At 41.3% G+C, this 22,081-nt stretch overlaps 1 protein-coding gene across 1 annotated transcript; it reads left to right on the top strand.

Annotated features, from left to right (window-relative positions):
* The first annotated feature begins 200 nt into the window (after positions 1–200).
* On the top strand, positions 201–20,676 carry trmo (tRNA methyltransferase O). The gene is made up of 6 exons (XM_061881025.1): positions 201–426; positions 10,112–10,254; positions 10,330–10,504; positions 11,763–11,920; positions 15,625–16,134; positions 20,286–20,676. Exons 1-6 carry the CDS (start codon positions 338–340, stop codon positions 20,519–20,521), a joined length of 1,311 nt encoding a protein of 436 aa, XP_061737009.1. The 5' UTR covers positions 201–337; the 3' UTR covers positions 20,522–20,676.
* The last annotated feature ends 1,405 nt before the right edge of the window (positions 20,677–22,081 follow it).

The raw sequence follows: 22,081 nt of genomic DNA, 5'->3' as shown, positions 1-22,081 counted from the left end.
TCCTACAATGGAATCTATTTGTCACCCCCCCCCCCCCCCTCTCTATACGCTAGAGAATGATTGATTACAGACCTTTTAATAAAGAACATTAAAAAAATTATAGCATAAAAAGATGAACGAGACAAAACGTGACAAGCTGTTCCAGAAGCTCTTCCCGTTGACACACCCTTGATGCAGTACCCACAATGACCGTAGGAGGCAGTAGCGGGCTGCACACCATTTATTTAAGCTGTAAAAGAAGAGTCGCGTTGCGCAACTTATATTGCGTTTGCTAACTGCTAGCAAAACAAAAAAAAGCTACTATTGTAAAACTGTAAATATTGTTTTTGTGTCCAAGATGAGTCCTGCCTGCGACTGCTGCGTGGAACACGTAAGCACACTGAAACGGCAGGTGTCTGTGATGCGGAAGGAAATCAAGAATCTTCGGTATGTTGTCTTTAAAGTGATTTAAAGTCGTAACGAAACTATTGACTGCAGTAAAGAAGTGTATTTCAACCACTGTGCCGCGGCACACTAGTCTGATCATGACATTTCACCTAATTGGGGGTGTGAGTGTGAATGTTGTCTATATCTGTTGGCCCTGCGATGAGGTGGCGACTTGTCCAGGGTTTACCCCGCCTTCCGCCCAATTGTAGCTGGGATAGACACCAGTGCCACCCCAAAGGGACAAGCGGTAGAAAATGGATGGATGATTGATTGAGTGTGAATGTTGTCAATCTGTGTTGGCCCTGCGATGAGGTGAAGCTTGTCCAGGGTGTACACAGCCTTCCGCCCGATTGTAGCTGAGATAGGCACCAGCGACCCCCTGCCACCCCAAAAGGGACAAGTGGTAGTAAATGGATGGATGGATGGATGATTGATTGAGTGTGAATGTTGTCTATCTGTGTTGGCCCTGCGATGAGGTGGCGACTTGTCCAGGGTGTACCCCGCCTCCCGTCCGATTTTAGCTGAGATAGGCACCAGCGCCACCCCAAAGGGAATAAGCGGTAGAAAATGGATGGATGATTGATTGAGTATGAATGTTGTCTATCTGTGTTGGCCCTGCGATGAGGTGGCGACTTGTCCAGGGTGTACACCGCCTTCCCCCCGATTGTAGCTGAGATAGGCACCAGCACCCCCCGCCACCCCAAAAGGGACAAGCGGTAGAAAATGGATGGATGATTGATTGAGTGTGAATGTTGTCTATCTGTGTTGGCCCTGCGATGAGATGGCGACTTGTCCAGGGTTTACACCGCCTTCCGCCTGATTGTAGCTGAAATAGGCACCAGCGACCCCAAAGGGTATAAGCGGTAGAAAATGGATGGATGGATGGATGATTGATTGAGTGTGAATGTTGTCTATCTGTGTTGGCCCTGCGATGAAGTAGCGACTTGTCCAGGGTTGTACCCTGCCTTCCGCCGGATTGTAGCTGAGATAGGCAACAGCCACCCCAAAAGGGACAAGCGGTAGAAAATGGATGGATGGATGATTGATTGAGTGCATGTTGCCTATCTGTGTTGGCCCGGCGATAAGGTGGCGACTTGTCCAGGGTGTACCCCGCCTTCTGCCAGATTATAGCTGAGATAGGCAACAGCGACCCCAAAGGGAATAAGCGGTAGAAAATGGATGGATGGATGGATGATTGATTGAGTGTGAATGTTGTCTATCTGTGTTGGCCCTGCGATGAGGTTGCGACTTGTCCAGGGTTGTACCCTGCCTTCCGCCGGATTGTAGCTAAGATAGGCAACAGCGACCCCAAAAGGGACAAGCGGTAGAAAATGGATGGATGGATGATTGATTGAGTGTGAATGTTGTCTATCTGTGTTGGCCCTGTGATGAGGTAGCGACTTGTCCAGGGTTGTACCCTGCCTTCCGCCGGATTGTAGCTGAGATAGGCAACAGCAACCCCAAAAGGGACAAGCGGTAGAAAATGGATGGATGGATGATTGATTGAGTGCATGTTGCCTATCTGTGTTGGCCCGGCGATAAGGTGGTGACTTGTCCAGGGTGTATCCCGCCTTCTGCCAGATTATAGCTGAGATAGGCAACAGCGACCCCAAAGGGAATAAGCGGTAGAAAATGGATGGATGGATGGATGGTTGATTGAGTGTGAATGTTTTCTATCTGTGTTGGCCCTGCAATGAGGTGGCGACTTGTCCAGGGTGTACGCCGCCTTCCGCCCGATTGTAGCTGAGATAGGCACCAGCACCCCCCCCCCCGCCACCCCAAAAGGGACAAGCGGTAGGAAATGGATGGATGATTGATTGAGTGTGAATGTTGTCTATCTGTGTTGGCCCTGCAATGAGGTGGCGATTTGTCCAGGGTGTACCCTGCCTTCCGCCTGATTGTAGCTGAAATAGGCACCAGAGACCCCAAAAGGGACAAATAGTAGATAATGGATGGATGGATGATGATTGAGTGTGCATGTTGTGTATCTGTGTTGGCCCGGCGATGAGGTGGCGACTTGTCCAGGGTGTACCTTGCCTTCTACCTGGTTGTAGCTGAGATAGGCACCAGCGACCCCAAAAGGGACAAGCGGTAGAAAATTGATGGATGGGTTAAAAATATTTTTTGCAAACCAGTAATTATAATCCGCAAATAATGTGCCTGTGCTGTCTAGAGCAATATTTTTCAACCACTGTGCCGCGGCTAGTGTGCCGTGAGATACAGTCTGGTGTGCCGTGGGAGATTTTCCAAATCAGGGGTCACCAACCCTTTTGAAACCAATAGCTACTTCTTGGGTACTGATTAATGCGAAGGGCTACCAGTTTGATACACACTTAAATAAATTGCCAGAAATAGCCAATTTGCTCAATTTACCTTTAACTTTATGTTATTATTAATAATTAATGATATTTATCTTTGTGGAAACACTGATCATCTTAATGATTTCTCACAATAAATATATATGGAAACAGATAAATACTTTTATAAATATATTTTGACTCTTTACAATTCAAAATTCAACTAGAAAAAGAAGAGAAAAACTCGCTAATATGAATCTTTTTGAAAAAAGTAAAAAAAAGAATTTATGGAACATTATTAGTAATTTTAGAATTCTGATGTCATGTTTTAAATAGGTTAAAATCCAATCTGCATTTTGTTAGAATATATAATAAATTGGACCAACTTTTATTATTCTTTACAATAAAAAAGATGAATTTACTTGAACATTGATCCAAATTGTCAGGAAAAAGGAGGAAGGAATTTAAAAGGTAAAAAGGTATTTGTGTTTCAAAATCCTAAAATCATTTTTAAGGTTGTATTTTTTCTCTAAAATTGTCTTTCTGAAAGTTATAAGAAGCAAAGTAAAAAAATTAATGAATTTATTTAAACAAGTGAACACCAAGTCTTTAAAATATTTTCTTGGATTTTCAAATTCTATTTGAGTTTTGTCTCTCTTAGAATTAAAAATGTCGAGCAAAGCGAGACCTGCTTGCTAATAAATAAATACAATTTAAAAAATAGAGGCAGCTCTCTGGTAAGTGGTGCTATGTGAGCTATTTTTAGAACAGGCCAGCGGGCGACTCATCTGGTCCTTACGGGTTACCTGGTGCCCGCGGGCCCCACTTTGGTGACCCCTGTTCTAAATTCACCTATTTGGGTTAAAAATATTTTTTGCAAAGCAGTAAGTATAATCTGCAAATGATGTGTTGTTGTTGAGTGTCGGTGCTGTCTAGAGCTCAGCAGAGTAACCCTGTAATACTCTTCCCTATCAGTAGGTAGCAGCCGGCAGCTAATCGCTTTGTAGATGTCGGAAACAGTGGGAGGCAGTGTGCAGGTAAAAAAGGTGTCTAAAGCTTGAACCAAAAAATAACAAAAGGTGAGTGCCCCTAAGAAAAGGCATTGAAGCTTAGGGAAGGCTATGCGGAACGAAAGTAAAACTGAACTTGGCTACAAAGTCAACAAACACAGAATGCTGGATGACAGCAAAGACTTACTGTGGAGCAAAGACGGCACCCACAATGTACATCCCAACATGACATGACAATCAACATTGTCCACACAAAAATCAACAATGTCCACACAAAGAAGGATAGCCATCCATCCATCCATTTCCTACCGCTTATTCCCTTTGGGGTCGTGGGGGGTGCTGGTGCTGGTGCCTATCTCAGCTACAATCGGGCGGAAGTCTAGCGACAACTCAAATATTCTTGATAGCTAAAACAAAGTAGATGCAGGAAATATCGCTCAAAGGAAGACATGAAACTGCTAGAGCAGTGGTTTTCAAATGGGGGTACGCGTACTCCTGGGGGTCCTTGAAGGTATGCCAAAAGGTTGTGAGAATAGCAACAAAAATAGCAACAATTCAAAAACCCTTTATAAATATATTTATAGAATAATACTTCAACAATATATGAATGTAAGTTCATAAACTGTGAAAAAAAATGCAACAATGCAATATTCAGTGTTGACAGACAGATTTTTTGTGGACATGTTCCATAAATATTGATTATAAAGATTTCTTTTTTTGTGAATAAATGTTTATAAGTAAGTTGATGAATCCAGATGGATCTCTATTACAATCCCCAAAGAGGGCACTTTAAGTTGATGATTACTTCTATGTGGAGAAATCTTTATTTATAATTGAATCACTTGTTTATTTTTCAACAAGTTTTTAATTATTTATTCCTTTTTTCCTAATAGTTCAAGAAAGACCACTACAAATGAGCAATTTTTGCACTGTTATACAATTTAATAAATCAGAAACCGATGACATAGTGCTGTATTTTACTTCTTTATCTCTTTTTTTTTCAACCAAAAATGCTTTGCTCTGATTAGGGGGTATTTGATTTGAAAAAATGTTCACAAGGGGTACATCACTGAAAAATGGTTGAGAACCACTGTGCTACAGGAAATACCAAAAATATAGGAGCTTGAGACAAGAACTAAAACACTACACACAGGAAAACAACAAAAAATACAAAATAAGTCAGGGTGTGATGTGACAGGTGGTGACAGTACACCTACTTTGAGACAAGAGCTATATCGATGCATGCTTGGTTATGCTTTAAAGTCATATTCAAAAATTGTGACAACGACTTTTTACTGTCAACTGAGTTTCGTTTTTTAGTGATTTCTGCTGGTGGTGTGCTTCTGCATTTTTTCAACACAAAAAAATGTGCCTTGGCTCAAAAAAGGTTGAAAAACACTGGTCTAGAACGCCCAGAGTAACCATGTAATACTCTTCCATATCAGTAGGGGGCAGCAGGTAGCTAATTGCTTTGTAGATGTCGGGAACATGGTTTGTTGTGATCACAATATGCAGATGACAGCAGGAGGCAGTGTACAGGTAAAAAGTTTTTTAAAGATTAAACCAAAAATAAACAAAAGGCGAGTGCCGCTAAGAAAAGGCATTGAAGCTTAGTAATGGCTATGCAAAACTAAACTAAAACCGAACTGGTCGCAAAGTAAACAAAATAGAATGCTGGACGACCGCAAAGACTTACAGCGTGTGGGAGATGCAGACGGCGTCCACAAAGTACATCCGAACATGACATGACAATCAACAATAAAATGGGAGCGCAAGACAAGAACTAAAACACTACACACAGGAAAACAGCAAAAAACACAAAATAAGTCAGGGTGTGATGTGACAGGTGGTGACAGTACACCTACTTTGAGACAAGAGCTATATCGATGCATGCTTGGTTATGCTTTAAAGTCGTATTCAAAAATTGCGACATCGTCTTTTTACTGTCAACGGTGTTTCGTTTTTTAGTGATTTCTGCTGGTGGTGTCCCTTCGCATTTTTTCAACACAAAAAAATTTGCCTTGGCTCAAGAAAGGTTGAAAAACACTGGTCTGAAACGCCCAGAGTAACCGTGTAATACTCTTCCATATCAGTAGGTGGCAGCAGGTAGCTAATTGCGGGAACATGGTTTGTCGTGATCACAATATGCAATATGAATAGAATAGAATAGAAAGTACTTTATTGATCCCTGGGGGGAATTCAGCACCACAGTTTACTCACAAAAGACAATAATAATAATACATAATATGTAACAAATATTATATATCAATATATAATATATGAATAGTATAAATATATTTTACATTTAAGTGTAGTCAAGAAGGAACATATGCATTATACAGTCTATTTGCTGAATACTCATTCAGTAAAAAAAAAGTTTTTTAAGGCGGTCTGTCATAACGTTTTTAGCATTGAGACATTATTGTGAGGTTTTGTTATAACTTACCTAAAAATAGATACACCGGTCCCCCCACAATTTTTCTCTAAATTTGGTCCCCGAAGCAAAATAATTGCCCAGGCCTGGTCTAGTCGTTGTCGACCTTGGATGATATCATGCACCAGTCTTGTCCATTCTGCTCTTTCCACCACTCTATCTCTTAGCTCGAATAATGTAATTCCTTTTGTTTTTGTAATTCCTTCGATCCACCTTTGCCTTTGTCTTCCTTTTCTCACGTTTCCCCTCACATTTTCCAAGCATGATGTCTTTAACTAAGTTGTTGTTTTAAGAAACATACTTGCTATTAAAATCAAATCAGATCAACTTTATTTATAAAGCACATTTAAAATTTACCACAGGGGTAGCCAAAGTGCTGTACAATGGGCAGGTTAAAACATAATATGAGGACCGAGCAAACAACACAACACAAACAGAACATGAAAAAAAATAATAAAATAAAACATAAAAACACAAAAACAGGTTGACAGCAGGTGTATAATGGGGCGCCATTGCAGAATGGATATCACTCAGTATTAAAAGCCAAGGAATAAAAGTATGTTTTTAAGAGAGATTTTAAAAAAAAGGAAGAGAGGAGGCTTGTCTAACACTCAGAGGTAGGTCGTTCCAGAGCTTGGGAGCAGCAGCGGCGAAAGCTCTGTCACCTCTAAGCTTCAGCCTTGTGTCAGGGACCATCAGTAACAGCTGATCGGCTGATCTTAGGGATCAAGTGGGGCAGTAAGGCAGGTGCCAGTGAAGGGACGCTAATATAGGGGTGATGTGCTCATGTCTGCGGGTCTGTGTTAGCAGACGAGCAGAAGAGTTCTGCACCAGCTGCAGGCCTGGCTAATGTCTACATACAGGCCATTGCAGTAGTCTAAACAATTCGAGATAAAGGCGTGAATTAATTTCTCGAGATCATGTCCTGACAGAAGCGGTTTCACTTTCGCTATTTGCGTAATTGATAAAAGGTTTTTTGAACGACGCTGCTGATTTGTTTTTCGAATTTAAAATCTGAGTGGAACTTTACCCCCAGGTTTGTGACACAGTCGCTGAGATACGGGGTCAGAGTGCTGAGGTCAACGTTGGGGGAGGGAGAGCGACTTGGAGCGAACAACATAACTTCTGTTTTGTCTTCATTTAGACTCGGGAAGTTAACTGAAAGCCAGGCTTTGATGTCGTGCAGGCAGTCAATGAGACGTTGAACCAAGTTATTTTGTGCCATGGGAAAATAGATCTGGCAATCATCGACATAAAAACGAAATGCAATACCATACTTCCTAAAAATAGAACCAAGGGGGAGAAGGTAAAGCGCAAATAGGATTGGGGCAAGGATTGAGCCCTGGGGGACCCCGTGTGGTAGAGGAGCTGTGGAAGACATAAAACTGTGTATTTTTACACAAAAACTCCTGTCGGCTAAGTACGACCGGAACCAGTTGAGGGCGGCGCCCTTAATACCCACACAGTTCTCAAGACGAGTGATTAAGGTGGCGTGGTCGACGGTGTGGAACGCAGCAGACAGATCTAAAAGCACCAGGACAACATATTTTTCCAGAATCAGTTGACAGGAGGATATCGTTAAAAACTTTTAGAAGCGGTGACTCTGTGCTGTAGAGGGCTTTAAAACCGGACTGGAACAGCTCAGTGATACCGTTGTCCTCTAAGAAGGGCAAAAACTGACTGTAAACAACCTCTAATATTTTGGAAATGTATGGAAGATTATAGATATGTCTAAGGTTAGAGAGGAGAGAGGGGTCGAGGCTTGGTTTTTGAAGTAGAGGTCGTACCACTGCATGTTTAAACTCTACTGGAACTATTCCAGAAGAGAGGCTACTATTGATAATGTTAAGGACACTTAATCCAATAGTAGCAAATACCTCCTTAAACAGGCGAGGTGGGAGGGCATCTGCAGGAGAACCAGAGGGCTTCATATGACTAACTGTGTCATTTAAAAAAGAAAAAGACACCGGCTCCAACTGATGGAAAACAGAAGAGAAATGCAGAGGAACAGAAGTGTCTATGAAGGCTAGGATAAACTGGCTCTAGTTGACACAATTTTTACAGAATTCAAAAGAAGCATCAAAACCAACAGATTTGGGAGCATCAATGACATTGTTAATAGTTTTGAACAGAACTCTGGGGTTGTTACAGTTAGAAGATATAATCTGAGATAGATATATATTCATCTCTGCTTTTACAGTCATCTGAAAGGAAAGCAGGCTTTCTGTAAAAATGGCAAAGGACACAAGCAGCCTGTCTTTTTTCCATCTTCTCTCTGCTCTCCTACATTCGCGCCTGGCTGCACGAGTGACGTCATTCAACCAGGGCTGAGGCGTGGCTTTAGAGCGGCGGCACTTGAAAGGAGCGATCGTGTCCAGTGTTTGTAAACAAACACAGAAACCATCCATCCATCCATTTTCTACCGCTTATTCCCTTTCGGGGTCGCGGGGGGCGCTGGCGCCTATCTCAGCTATAATCGGGCGGAAGGCGGGGTACACCCTGGACAAGTCGCCACCTCATCGCAGGGCCAACACAGATAGACAGACAACATTCACACTCACATTCACACACTAGGGCCAATTTAGTGTTGCCAATCAACCTATCCCAACTCTTCAGTATTCGGACATACAGAGGCTGCAGAATTATCATCACAAAGAGTTGAAAAAATGGAGGAGAACAGAGCAGGAGACGACGAATTAAACATGCGAGAGCGTTGGGACAGAGCGCACAATTTAAACGGACACGGAGTGGGAATATCAAACAGGTTCGGCATATGATCAGAAAAAACAGTGTCGCAAATGTCCAAATTTAAAACACACAAACCATACGAGAGCACTAAATGGAGTGTATGCCCGCGTTCGTGTGTAGAACCACACACAGACTGTACATAGTTAAAAGAGTCAATGACATTCAGGAAGCTCCTGGATAAAGGTTTGTCTGGACAGCAAGTGTGAATATTAAAATCACCAACAATTAGGACACGATCATATTTGGGGAGGATTTCGGCCAGAAATTCAGAAAAGTCATTATAAAGTCTTTGAGGTACTTGGGTGGTCGATATACGACGACACACAGGACGACATCAGAAAGACCCAGTTCAAACATGCAGAGTTCCAAGCTTGAAAAGGAGGATTTCAGGCGGATCTGACGGCATTTAAAGTCATTTTTAAAAACGACTGCTAATCCTCCTCCTTTTCGGCCGGACCACCGCGTCTCTCAGTATTCTAAAACATCTTGTGCATGTATCCTTTTATTGTAGTGTATTTGGAGACACTAAGTACAGAATTGAATACAAATAAGATAATGCATTCAGTGCTGAAAAATGCCCTGGGATTTTATATCATTTTAAGATAATTCCACAAGAGCAGCAACACTTAAAATATGCTACTTTAAAATGTTTTACCAGACACATTATGTTTATTTGCCCAAAATATTGGATCGGTATTTCCGATACTGGCCTAGATTTTACTCGGTATCGGATTGGAGAGAAAATCAGTGCTATCGCACATCACTTTGCACTCTGGAAAACAGTTTTGTTGTTCATAGTGCTTTATAAATGAAGTATGACGTTGGAGTCTTCGCGTCTCCCTCGTCGCAAAAGACCTCAACGGCGGTTGCATAGAAGCTCTACAACAGCCACAAAGATGGAAGAAGGCTGCAGCAAAGATGGGCCCCCAATTGTCTTGGTCTCCATGCCATTGGACCCTGGCCTTCTCTTTGCCAAGGACAGTGTGGTAGCTGTCAATGCACCAGTCTCCCCCACTTTAAAAGATTCCACGCGCAGGCGTTCTCCTGAAGGCAGTCCCACCAACAGGAGGACAATCATACTCGTTTCAAGTGATCGCCGACAAATAAATGAAGTGGATTGGATTGGATACCCAATGTTATGTATATTTAAGAACGATTCCTAGAAACAACCATTGTCTAAAATATGGCTTTTACAGGCAGATGCTGGACACTGCAACCAGAACTCATCGCAAACACATCCTTTCTATTCAGTCCGCTTTGTCAAAAACAAGCGTCCAGGGGCTTGAGAAAGACCTGCCGCCGCCTCCGACGGCTTCACCTCAGGAAGCGTTAGAACACGGTAACAAAAGCGGGACTTTGTTGCTACCACTTACAAAGGATCACTCATTTAACCACTTTGTTGTCGTCATGGCAGGAAACATTCAGACCATCCCTATTGGCTACATAAGTTCCTGTTTCTCTATGAAGAACGGGACACCCAGACAGCCCACCGTCTGCGGACCCTCAAGGGCGGAGCTACGACTGAAGCAGAGTGTCTTCAATAACCCGGAGCATGCACTTGTAGGACTGGAGCAATATTCTCACGTCTGGTAGGTCGCATCGGCCGTCAGTCATATCTTGAGGTTGACCGCAATATGTTGTAAACTAACTTCTAGTTTGGCTCATTAAAAACAAATCCATAAGAACCAACTGACATTTAAACAATCAGTTCCAGGTTACAATGGTCAGATTTGGGCATAAAACCGCATTCTGATATGTCTGTTTTGATTGATTGATTGATTGATTGAAACTTTTATTATTAGATTGCACAGTACACTACATATTCCGAACCATTGACCACTAAATGGTAACACCCCAATAAGTTTTTCAACTTGTTTAAGTCGGGGTCCACGTAAATCAATTCATGTCTACATGTCACATGTAGAGATGTCCGATAATATCAGACTGCCAATATTATCGTTCGATAAACGTTTTCAAATGTAATATCGGAAATTATCGGTATCGGTTCCAAAAAATAAAATGTATGACTTGTTAAAACGTCATTGTAGGGAGAAGTACAGAGCAGTTGCGTCCCCCAGTCATACTTGCCAACCCTCCCTATTTTCCTGGGAGACTCCCGAATTTCAGTGCCCCTCCCAAAAATCTCCCGGGGCAACCATTTTCCTGAATTTCTTCCGATTTCCACCCAGACAACAATATTGGGGGCATGCCTTAAAGGCACTGCATTTGCGTGCCGGCCCAATCACATAATATCCACGGCTTTTCACACACATATACTTGATCAACAGTTCACCCTGAAGTTGGCCGTAAACAACTTTAACACTGTTACAAATATGCGCCACACTGTGAACCCACACCAAACAAGAATGACAAACACATTTCGAGAGAACATCCGCACCGTAACACAACATAAACACACCAAAACATATACCCAGAACCCCTTGCAGCACTAACTCTTCCGGGACTACAATATACATCCCCGCTACCCCCCAACCCCGCCCACCTCAACCTCCTTATGCTCTCTAAGGGAGAGAATGCCCCAAATTCCAAGCTGCTGTTTTGAGGCATGTTAAAAAAATAATACACTTTGTGACTTCAATAATAAATATGGCAGTGCCATGTTGGCACTTTTTTCCATAACTTGAGTTAATTTATTTTGGAAAACCTTGTTACATTGTTTATTGGTTCACAACAAAATTAGGCATGATAATGTGTTAATTCCACGACTGTATATATTGGTATGGGTTTATATCGGAATCGGTAATTAAGAGTTGGACAATATCGGAATATCGGCAAAAAAAGCCATTATCGGACATCTCTGGTCACATGTGCTTCTTCCTACAACAGGGTTATCTTCCTCTTTCACAAGAATGGGCACATGAGTTACAAAGCCAAAGTGAAGCCCCCCAGGCTGGATGGTCAGAGGGTCGGCGTGTACTCCACCCGCAGCCCGCACCGCCCCAACGCTTTGGGGCTTACCCTCGCAAAGTTGGATAAAATTATAGGTACGTATCAAACTTAAACATCCCCTAACTACACTATTCAACAATTTTGAATAAGTCTCCGAGGTGCCACTGGAAGTCTATTAGTTCAAATCTGGCCCTGATGTTGTAATTTAGACAGTTTACCCACTGGGAAGTTAGACCCTGTGTTCTGTCTCTGTGGCTTTAAAGCGAATAAGCATGTTTTTCCAAGCCTGTCTCAGGCCATGTACACACCATCACGGATACTCAATAAACGCATACCGTGTTTTTCGGATTATAAATCGCTCCGGAGTATACGTCGCACCGGCCGAAAATGCATAATAAAGAAGGAAAAAAACATATATACGTCGCAATTTGGGGGGAAATTTATTTGATAAAATCCATCACCAAGAATAGACATTTGAAAGGCAATTTAAAATAAATAAGGACTAGTGAACAACAGGCTGAATAAGTGTACGTTATATGAGGCATAAATAATCAACTGAGAAGGTGCCTGCTATGTTAACCTAACATATTATGTTAAGAGTCATTCAAATAACTATAACATATAGAACATGTTATACATTTACCAAACAATCTGTCACTCCTAATCCATAAATCCCATGAAATCTTCTTCCTCGATGTCGCTTCTAAACAACTGTGCCAACTCCAAAGGTATGCGCCGCTTCCTCTTGTCGTTTTCTGCTGCATATTTCACTACGTCCAGCTTGTAATCTGCACTACATGATTTCCTTTTCGGTGCCATTTTTGTTCAGCTCTTCTCAGTTTTTATAAGTTACCGCCAAAGATGAAATGATCCACTTTAATAGCTACGGCAGTAGCATGTAGCAGTTAGTATTCCATGACCCACAATGCACTTCTGCCATGACCCTCCCCCGCCGAATTCTTATTGGCTGACGTGTGTGTGACGATTGCTGACATTTTATTTGTCTCTTCCGCGAATGACATAAACAATATTATTTGATATTGTACAGTAATGTGTTAATAATTTCACACATAAGTCGCTCCGGAGTATATGTCGCACCCCCAGCCAAACTATGAAAAAATCTGCGACTTATAGTCCGAAAAATACGGTACTCATCTCTGCGTTCAGGCCTCTTGTCCACACGCAAACACATACTTTTGTCCTTAAAAACATAGACTTTTTCAAATGCTCGGCAAGGGGAAGCGTTCCAGAACTCTCCGCTTAGAGTGTGAGTGTATACGGCTCAAACTGATGACATCACGGTTGTGCGCTGTCATTTCCAAAGCTCAACAACACTGCCTCGCTGGCTTTAAAGACACAATAAGATGTGTCTTTAAAGAAAAACGCGGAGTTGGAATATAAATACAACACTTTATGTACATATTTATATACATATTTATATAACATTTACATATTCATATATAATATGTAACTACAAGCTCCATTCACAGACAGAGTCCCATTGCTTTTATGAGCGGCCGAGCGTGTCAAAAGCCGTAAAAAAATTAATAAAAATAAAAATAAATTTTTTTTAATTTGTGGCGGCCGTAATTCTTTCGTGGCGGGCCGCCACAAATAAATTAATGTATGGGAAACCCTGGAATAACAGAGTTACAATGCCACAAAGTCAGCTGTAGCTTTTTTCCATGCTTCTGATTGGACAAAATGTGCATGACAGCAAGTGTGTGTGGCTTTGTAACTAAACGCTTGTGTGTATGGAGATATGCGTTTTTGAAACTATCCGTGTTCATGTGGACATGGCCTTAAGACAGATTTTGTGTCTCAAAGAAATGCTACTGTACATTAGATCCACTTTTTAAGTTAACACTATAACCCTGCACTTGTCAGACGAGATACAGGCCATATATGTGAAGTGAATTATATTTATATAGCGCTTTTCTCTAGTGACTCAAAGCGCTTTACATAGTGAAACCCAATATCTAAGTTACATTTAAACCAGTGTGGGTGGCACTGGGAGAAGGTGGGTAAAGTGTCTTGCCCAAGGACACAACGGCAGTGACTAGGATGGCGGAAGCGGGAATCGAACCTGGAACCCTCAAATTGCTGGCACGGCCACTCTACCAACCGAGCTATACCGCCCCTATATCACATACAACAACATAACAGTAAAGAGTGGCACAGGAGGACACAAATGTTAGCCACGCTAGCATAGCTATGTGACATACTGTGCTAACCCATCCATCCATTTTCTACCAAGTGTCCCTCTCAGGGTTTGCGGGGGGTGCTGGGGCCTATCTCAGCTGCATTCGGGCGGAAGGCGGTGTACATCCTGGACAAGTCGCCACCTTATCACAGATAGACAGACAAAATTCACACTCATATATATATATATATATATATATATATATATATATATATATATATATATGTATGTATATATATATATATATATATATATATATATGTTAACTTCCTCACTAAATACATATAAAATGATAAAACATACAGCTTCCATGTCTGCAGTTGATTGAAGGATAGTTTTCAAAGCTCCACTGTTGTTTTAGAATAGAATAGAATGGATTTTATTGTCATTTTATTTGCATATAACAAGATTAAGGATAAATATGGGGTAAAAATAAATAACACAAGAGGTAATAAGAGAAAAACTAACATTTGAAAAACAGACTACTATACAATAAAAATAATAAGCAATCATGTACAACATACAAAACACTATAGAAATACAAAATACTGTACAACATACAGAACAAGAGTACCGGAGTAATAAATAACAATCAGTGTCGGACGTATTGCACTCAAAGGGTAATATTGCACAGTAGGGTATTTGGGTAGGATGTTGTATAGGGATGAATTATTATTATAAGTTAGAGTTCAAGATGGTGACAGCTCTGGGAAAGAAGCTGTCTCTGAGCCTGATTGTTCTGGCTCTGATGCCCCTGTAGCGCCTGCCCGATGGTAGCAGGTCGAACAGGTGGAAGCCAGGGTGTGTACTGTCCTTGGTGATGCTTTTTGCTTTCTTGAGGCAACGGGAGTTGTGTAAATCCTTCAGGGAGGGGAGGGGGCAGCTGACGATTTTTTGTGCAGACTTTATGACCCTCTGAATTGCCTGTTTGTCTGCTTCAGTGCAGCTGGCGTACCACACTGTTATGCAGTAAGCCTGTTGTTTTTGTGGGGGTTTTTTGTAGTTAAAGGGGCTGTTTGCAACATTTACAGAGATGCCTAACTGTCCAATGTATTTTACACAGTATATGGCACCCGCTTACGACTTCTTGTACTTAGACAATTTTCAAACAAATGTTTTTCCTTTAACCACTAATGGTAATCAATCAATCAATCAATCAAAGTTTATTTATATAGCCCTAAATCACAAGTGTCTCAAAGGGCTGCACAAGCCACGACGACATGATAACAAATCCCACGTGATAACACAAGCTAGTCGGTGGTGTTCTTGTTAAATGTGTTTGCGTTTAAATATTTTACTCTGAAGAAGTTGCAAACAGCCCCATTAACATATATGCAGTTTGGGCTCATCTGGCTTTGGGCTGTTCAGAGTCTGCAAGGCAGGAGGTTTTTTCCTTCGAAACACCCTTGACACCCAGAACTTTAAAGGGGACTGTTTTAAAAGCCTTCTCTTTTAAAAGTTAACAAAGATTATTGACGTTTCTGCTGCTCTTGGGACAAATATGACTGTTATACCATCGTCAAGAAAAGACTTTTGCATAATAGGGGACATTTTAAAAAGCACAATAAAGATTAAAATCTCTGTTTGATTCCCTAGGTGATACAATACATCTGTCAGACATTGACATGATCGCAGGTACCCCGGTCCTGGATATTAAACCCTACATCCCAGAGTATGACTCCCCCAGCACAAGGATGAGAGATGACTGTGAGCCTTGTCAACAACTGGACTCCGCCCGTTTGTCAGCTAACCATCCAACAGAAGCTCAGTTAAATGTAAAAAAGATTGCGGTCAAGTCTGTAGCGGACACTCCAAACAAAGATGGGTGTCAGTTCCCTAATTCTTTGCAAGGAGATGCTCTCGCTATGCTGGAGGAAGTGAAGGCATACCTGAGCCAAAGCGACTTCCGGCAGGCAAGTAGCGCCGGCAAGCGCAGGGATTCAGACCCATCGGGAGTCGAGCAGGACCAGCCGCCCTGTTACAGAGAAGAGGCCTACAGCACCATCGCCGGCTGGATCCGAGAGCCGCCTGTTGCCAGTCTGGAGGTCCGCTTCACCCCTCATGCTGAGAGGGATCTAGCACAATTCCTTCCCACAGAACAGTCAGGTACAGTTGACTTCAATTGTTTCAGTTCTTAAAACTCAAATCATGTTTGCATCTTATTAAAGTACATTTTACCAAAGGACAATACTCTAGAACAGGGGTCACCAACCCTTTTGAAACCATGAGCTACTCCTTGGGTACTGATTAATGCAAAGGGCTACCAGTTTGATACACAATTAAATAAATTGCCAGAAATAGCCAATTTGTCAATTTACCTTTAACTCTATGTTATTATTAATAATTAATGATATTTATCTTTGTGGAAACATTGATCATCTTAATGATTTCTCACAATAAATATGTATTTTTGATGACATGTTTTTAAATAGGTTAAAATCCAATCTGCACTTTGTTAGAATATATAAAAAATTGGACCAAGCTATTTTTCCAACAAAGACAAATCATTATTCCTTCTAGATTTTCCTGAGTAAAAATTTTAAAAGAAATTCAAAAGACTTTGAAATAAGATTTAAATTTGATTCTACAGATTTTATAGATTTGCCAAAATAATTTTTTAGAATTTTAATCATAAGTTTGAAGAAATATTTCACAAATATTCGTCGTCGAAAAAAGAGAAGCTAAAGTGAAGAATTAAATTAAAATGTATTTATTATTCTTTACAATTAAAAAAATGATTTACTTGAACATTGATTTAAATTGTCAGGAAAGAAGAGGAAGGAATTTAAGAGGTAAAAAGGTATATGTGTTTAAAAATCCTTAAATCATTTTTAAGGTTGTATTTTTCTCTAAAATTGTCTTTCTGAAAGTTATAAGAAGCAAATATTAAAAAAACAAATGAATTTATTTAAACAAGTGAAGACTAAGTCTTTAAAATATTTTCTTGGATTTTCAAATTCTATTTGAGTTTTGTCTCTCTTAGAATTAAAAATGTCGAGCAAAGCGAGACCAGCTTGCTAGTAAATAAATACAATTTAAAAAATGCTGCTATTTGAGCTATTTTTAGAACAGGCCAGCGGGCGACTCATCTGGTCTTCACGGGCTACCTGGTGCCCGCGGGCACCGCGTTGGTGACCCCTGCTCTAGAACAACGTTTTTCAACCACTGTGCCGTGAGATACAGTCTGGTTGGCCGTGGGAGATTATCTAATTTCACCTATTTGGGTTACAAATATTTTTCGCAAACCATTGAGAAATCTCAGAGTGATCTTCGATAGTGCCTTCAAATTCACCAAACAGGTTAGCTCAGTGGTTAGTACCAGCTTTTACCATCTCAGAAGCCTAGCAAAGACCAAGGCCTATCTCTCTCAGAGCAAAGACCAAGGCCTATCTCTCCCAGAGTGACCCGGGGACTGCTATCCACGCCTTCATCACACACCGGCTAGACAACAACAATTCACTGTACGTTGGCATTGATCAGGCATCACTCCGCCGTTTGCAGCTTGTGCAAAACGCGGTTGCCCGTCTCCTCACCAGCACCAAAAAACGTGAGCACATCACCCCAGTCCTGGCCTCACTCCACTGGCTCCCTCTCCGTCACTGCATTGATTTTGAATTACTGTTATTGATTGTAGCTGAGATAGGCGCCAGCGCCCCCCGCGACCCCGAAAGGGAATAAGCGGTAGAAAATGGATGGATGGATGTTTTTAAATCCCTTAATGGTCTGGCCCCACAATACCTGACCGAGCTTCTGCATTATCATACCTCGTCTAGAGCCCAAAGGTCAGCTGACCAACTGCTGTTGGCGGTCCCTAGCTCCAGGCTAAAGACCAGAGGGGACAGAGCCTTTTCCGCTGCCGCCCCTAAGCTCTGGAACAGCCTTCCCCTCCACATTAGGTCAGCCCATAGCCTGGAGGTTTTCAAAACCCTTCTTAAAACCTACCTCTTCTCGCTGGCCTTTGACCTGAGCTGAGTCTGCCCACTAGGCCACCATTTTCTAGTCCTACCCCCCGACCCCTTTGCTTTAGTTTTATTTTTATTTTTGTCGCACTTTTATTATTCTGATTTTTATTTAGCAAATTTTGTACTTTTTATTCGGCCCCTTTTACCGTAGTGCTTTTTTCACTATTGTATTCAGCTCAGTCATTGTTTATGTTCTTTGTTTTTTTTGCTCAATGCTTTTTTTTAACATGTAAACTGTCATAATCCGTGGTCCGGATCATGTTTTTGTGTTATTTCTGTTAGCTTGGACTCCTTTTGTTATTGCTTGTGCACCTGTGAGTTTGTTTAGTCACCATGGTTACTTGATTTTCCCCTGCCTTGTGCGCACACCTGTTACTCATCAGAGACTCTATTTAAGCCAACCTTTGTTATCACTCATTCTGCCTTCATTGCATTTGCTGCATGCAACCTGTCCACATGAGTTTTCTGCCTAGTCTCGAGTTTTTGCCAGTATTTTGACCACGTAAGTCTTGTTAGTTTTCCGTGCTAAGTGTTTAACCTTAGCTTCTACGTGCGACCGGCACGCATCCGCTTTTGTTTGTCGTATGAGTTTTATGAGTTTCTGTAAATAAATCATTTCCTACTACACGTCTTGGTCCGGAGCCGTCCGTTCTGCATTCCGGGAGAACAATCCCGCATAAAGATGCGACCCACACATGACACAATGGGTACTGGTACTTGTCGTGGAGCTGGTACTTGTACTTGTACTTGTCGTGGAGCTGGTACTGGTACTTGTCGTGGTGCTGGTAATGGTACTTGTCGTGGAGCTGGTATTGGTACTTCATTCTGTCACGTGTGGGTCGCATCTAAATGCGGGATTGTTCTCCCGGAATGCAGAACGGACGGCTCCGGACCAAGACGTGTGGTAGGAAATGATTTATTTACAGTAACTCATAAAACTCATACGACAAACAAAAGCGGATGCGTGCCGGTCGCACGTAGAAGCTAAGGCTAAACACTTAGCACAGAAAACTAACAAGACTTACGTGGTCAAAATACTGGCAAAAACTCGAGACTAGGCAGAAAACTCACGTGGACAGGTTGCATGCAGCAAACGCAATGAAGGCAGAATGAGTGATAAGTAACAGGTGTGCTTACAAGGCAGGTGAAAATCAAGTAACCATGGTGACTAAACAAACTCACAGGTGCACAAGCAATAACAAAAGGAGTCCAAACTTACAGAAATAACACAAAAACATGATCCGGACCACGGATCATGACAGTAAACCACTTTGGTTCAATTTAAAAGTTGTTGTAAACGTGCTATATAAATAAAATTGACTTGACAATTATAGTCTGCAAATGATGGGTTGCTGTTGAGTGCCGGTGCTGTCGAGAGCTCGGCAGAGTAACCGTGTAATACTCTTCCATATCAGCCGGTAGCTAATAGCTTTGTAGATGGGAGGCAGCGTGCAGTTAAAAAGGTATCTAATGATTAAACCAAAAATAAACAAAAGGTTTGTGCCCCTAAGAAAAGGCAGTGAAACTTAGGGAAGGCTATGCAAAACGAAACTGGCCACAAAGTAAACAAAAACAGAATGCTGAACGACAGCAAAGACTTACTTTGGAACAAAGACGGCGTCCAAAATGTACATCTGAACATGACATGACAATCAACAATGTCCACACAAAGAAGGATAAAAACAACTGAAATATTCTTGATTGCTAAAACAAAGTAGATGCGGTAAATATCGCTCAAAGGAAGACATGAAACTGCTACAGGAAAATACCAGAAAAAGAGAAAAAGCCACCAAAATGGGAGCGCAAGACAAGAACTAAAACACTACACACAGGAAAAGGGCAAAAAAAGTCCAAAAAAGTCAGGGTGTGATGTGACAGGTGGTGACAGTACACCTACTTTGAGACAAGAGCTATAGTCATGCATGCTTGGTTATGCTTTAAAGTCATATCCAACAATTGCGACAACGACTTTTTACTGTCAACTGAGTTTAGTTTTTTTATGATTTCTGCTGGTGGTGTGCCTCCGCCTTTTTTCAACGCAAAAAATGTGCCTTGGCTCAAAAAAGGTTGAAAAACACTGCTCTAGAAAGTAAACTTGGATATACTTTTGGAGTAGTCAGCGTAGCAATTATATCACAGTGAAGATTCACTGCCCACTGAAATTTGAGTGAAAACACAACTTTTAAGCTAGTGACTATAATGCTTACACTCAAGCATCATGGTCTGGGGCTGCTTGACTGCTGCCAGCCTAAGAAAACGCTGGTTCATTGTTGATATCAACCTTCTTCCTCGCAGGGCCGCCTGTAAGTGACCGTCCAAGGTTCAAGTTCCTGCGCAATTCAGAGGAGGCGGCTGTAGCCATCAGAGGCGTGCTGTCCGCCGACCCCCGGTCAGTCTACAGGAGGACCCGATGCAAAGACAAGCTCTTTTTCTTCACACTAGATTCAGCTGACATAACCTGCTGGTTTGGACAAGGCTTTGCTGAGGTGCTGCAGGTGCGACCCGTTCAGTATTTAATGGAAGCCACATAAAAACGGGATACATTGCCTTTATTTTTAATAGAAAGTACTGCATATGGCCACGGTCTCGTCTTATATTGTTCAGAATCAGATTCACAGGCCAAGTATGTTTGACACACAAGAATCGAGTAATTATAAACAATAAATGATGACAGAAGTCATGAAAAGTGGTCACATTTTATTGAAATAAAAATGAAACATGTTATAATGTAAACCGTCTTAACTATAAATAATACAAGTTAATTAAAGTGTGAATATATTACAGTTATCTTAACCTTTGTCTTGTGTTAGGGTCGGCACCGACCCGTTTTAGTTTTATATGCATAAAATAAGCATATAAATTCATTTTTTTGCATCAAGGCTTTTTGACTTTGTCAGGAACCGATATTTCAACAACAAAAAAAATTTGGGGGTTTTTCACTAAATTATAAAATGCTCTGGATGAAATTATGACCTTGGTGTTGTTAGGGTCAGTTTCGACCCAGTTATGAAAATAAGATTATCAAGCAGTAATTAGAGCCAAAACTGAACACACTGACAGCCAGCTCCTCTCCCAATCATGTCAGCTTTAGGGCAGTGGTTCTCAAATGTGGGTGCTTAAAGTTATACAATTTAATAAATCAGAAACTGATGACATAGTGCTGTATTTTACTTCTTTATCTCTTTTTTTTTTTAACCGAAAATGCTTTGTTCTGATTAGGGGGTACTTGAATTAAAAAAATGTTTACAGGGGGTACATCACTGAAAAAAGTTGAGAACCACTGCTTTAGGGGATTCTCATTTGACCTTGTTATCCAGGACAAAACAAACAAAGATTCAATTCAGTCTCAAAATTATTAAAATGAAAAAATAAATAAAACAAATAAGAGATAAGATAAGATATATGTTCTAATACCCCTCAGTAATAGTCAGGTAACACAACCTTTTATTTATTTGTACGATTCTTTTAAAGTTAATTTGACTAATTTTTTAATTGAAATCGAGGGGTATACTGGCAAAAAAAAAGGCCTAATGCCCCTCTCCAAAAATATTAAAACTGATATTTTCATGGATAAGGACGCCTAACAAGGTAACCAAGAGATGAGAAACAAATTGGATGATAGATGATATTTTTTAGTGTATTTTACAGCTGATTTAAGACATGGGTCAAAACCGACCTGTTAACATCAGAGATGGTAACAGAAAGCTAACACAAGAGGAAGGTTAATCATGTCATAGTTAAGTTATAGACAGCACGGTGCCACAGGGGTTAGTGCATGTGCCTCACAATACGATGGTCCTGAGTAGTCCTGGGTTCAATCCCAGGCTCGGGATCTTTCTGTGTGGAGTTTGCATGTTCTCCCCGTAATTGCATGGGTTCCCTCCGGGTACTCCGTCTTCCTCCCACCTCCAAATACATGCACCTGGGGATAGGCCCCTCCCACCTCCAAAGACATGCACCTGGGGATAGGTTGATTGGCAACACTAAATGTTCCCTAGTGTGTGAATGTTGTCTGTCTATCTGTGTTGGCCCTGTGATGAGGTGGCGACTTGTCCGCGACCCCAAAGGGAATAAGCTGTAGAAAATGGATG

This window comes from Nerophis ophidion, linkage group LG20 (genome assembly GCF_033978795.1).
Source record: "Nerophis ophidion isolate RoL-2023_Sa linkage group LG20, RoL_Noph_v1.0, whole genome shotgun sequence".
NCBI lineage: Eukaryota > Metazoa > Chordata > Actinopteri > Syngnathiformes > Syngnathidae > Nerophis > Nerophis ophidion.
Note: the sequence above shows the minus strand (reverse complement) of the source record. Positions and strands in the feature narration are given on the sequence as shown.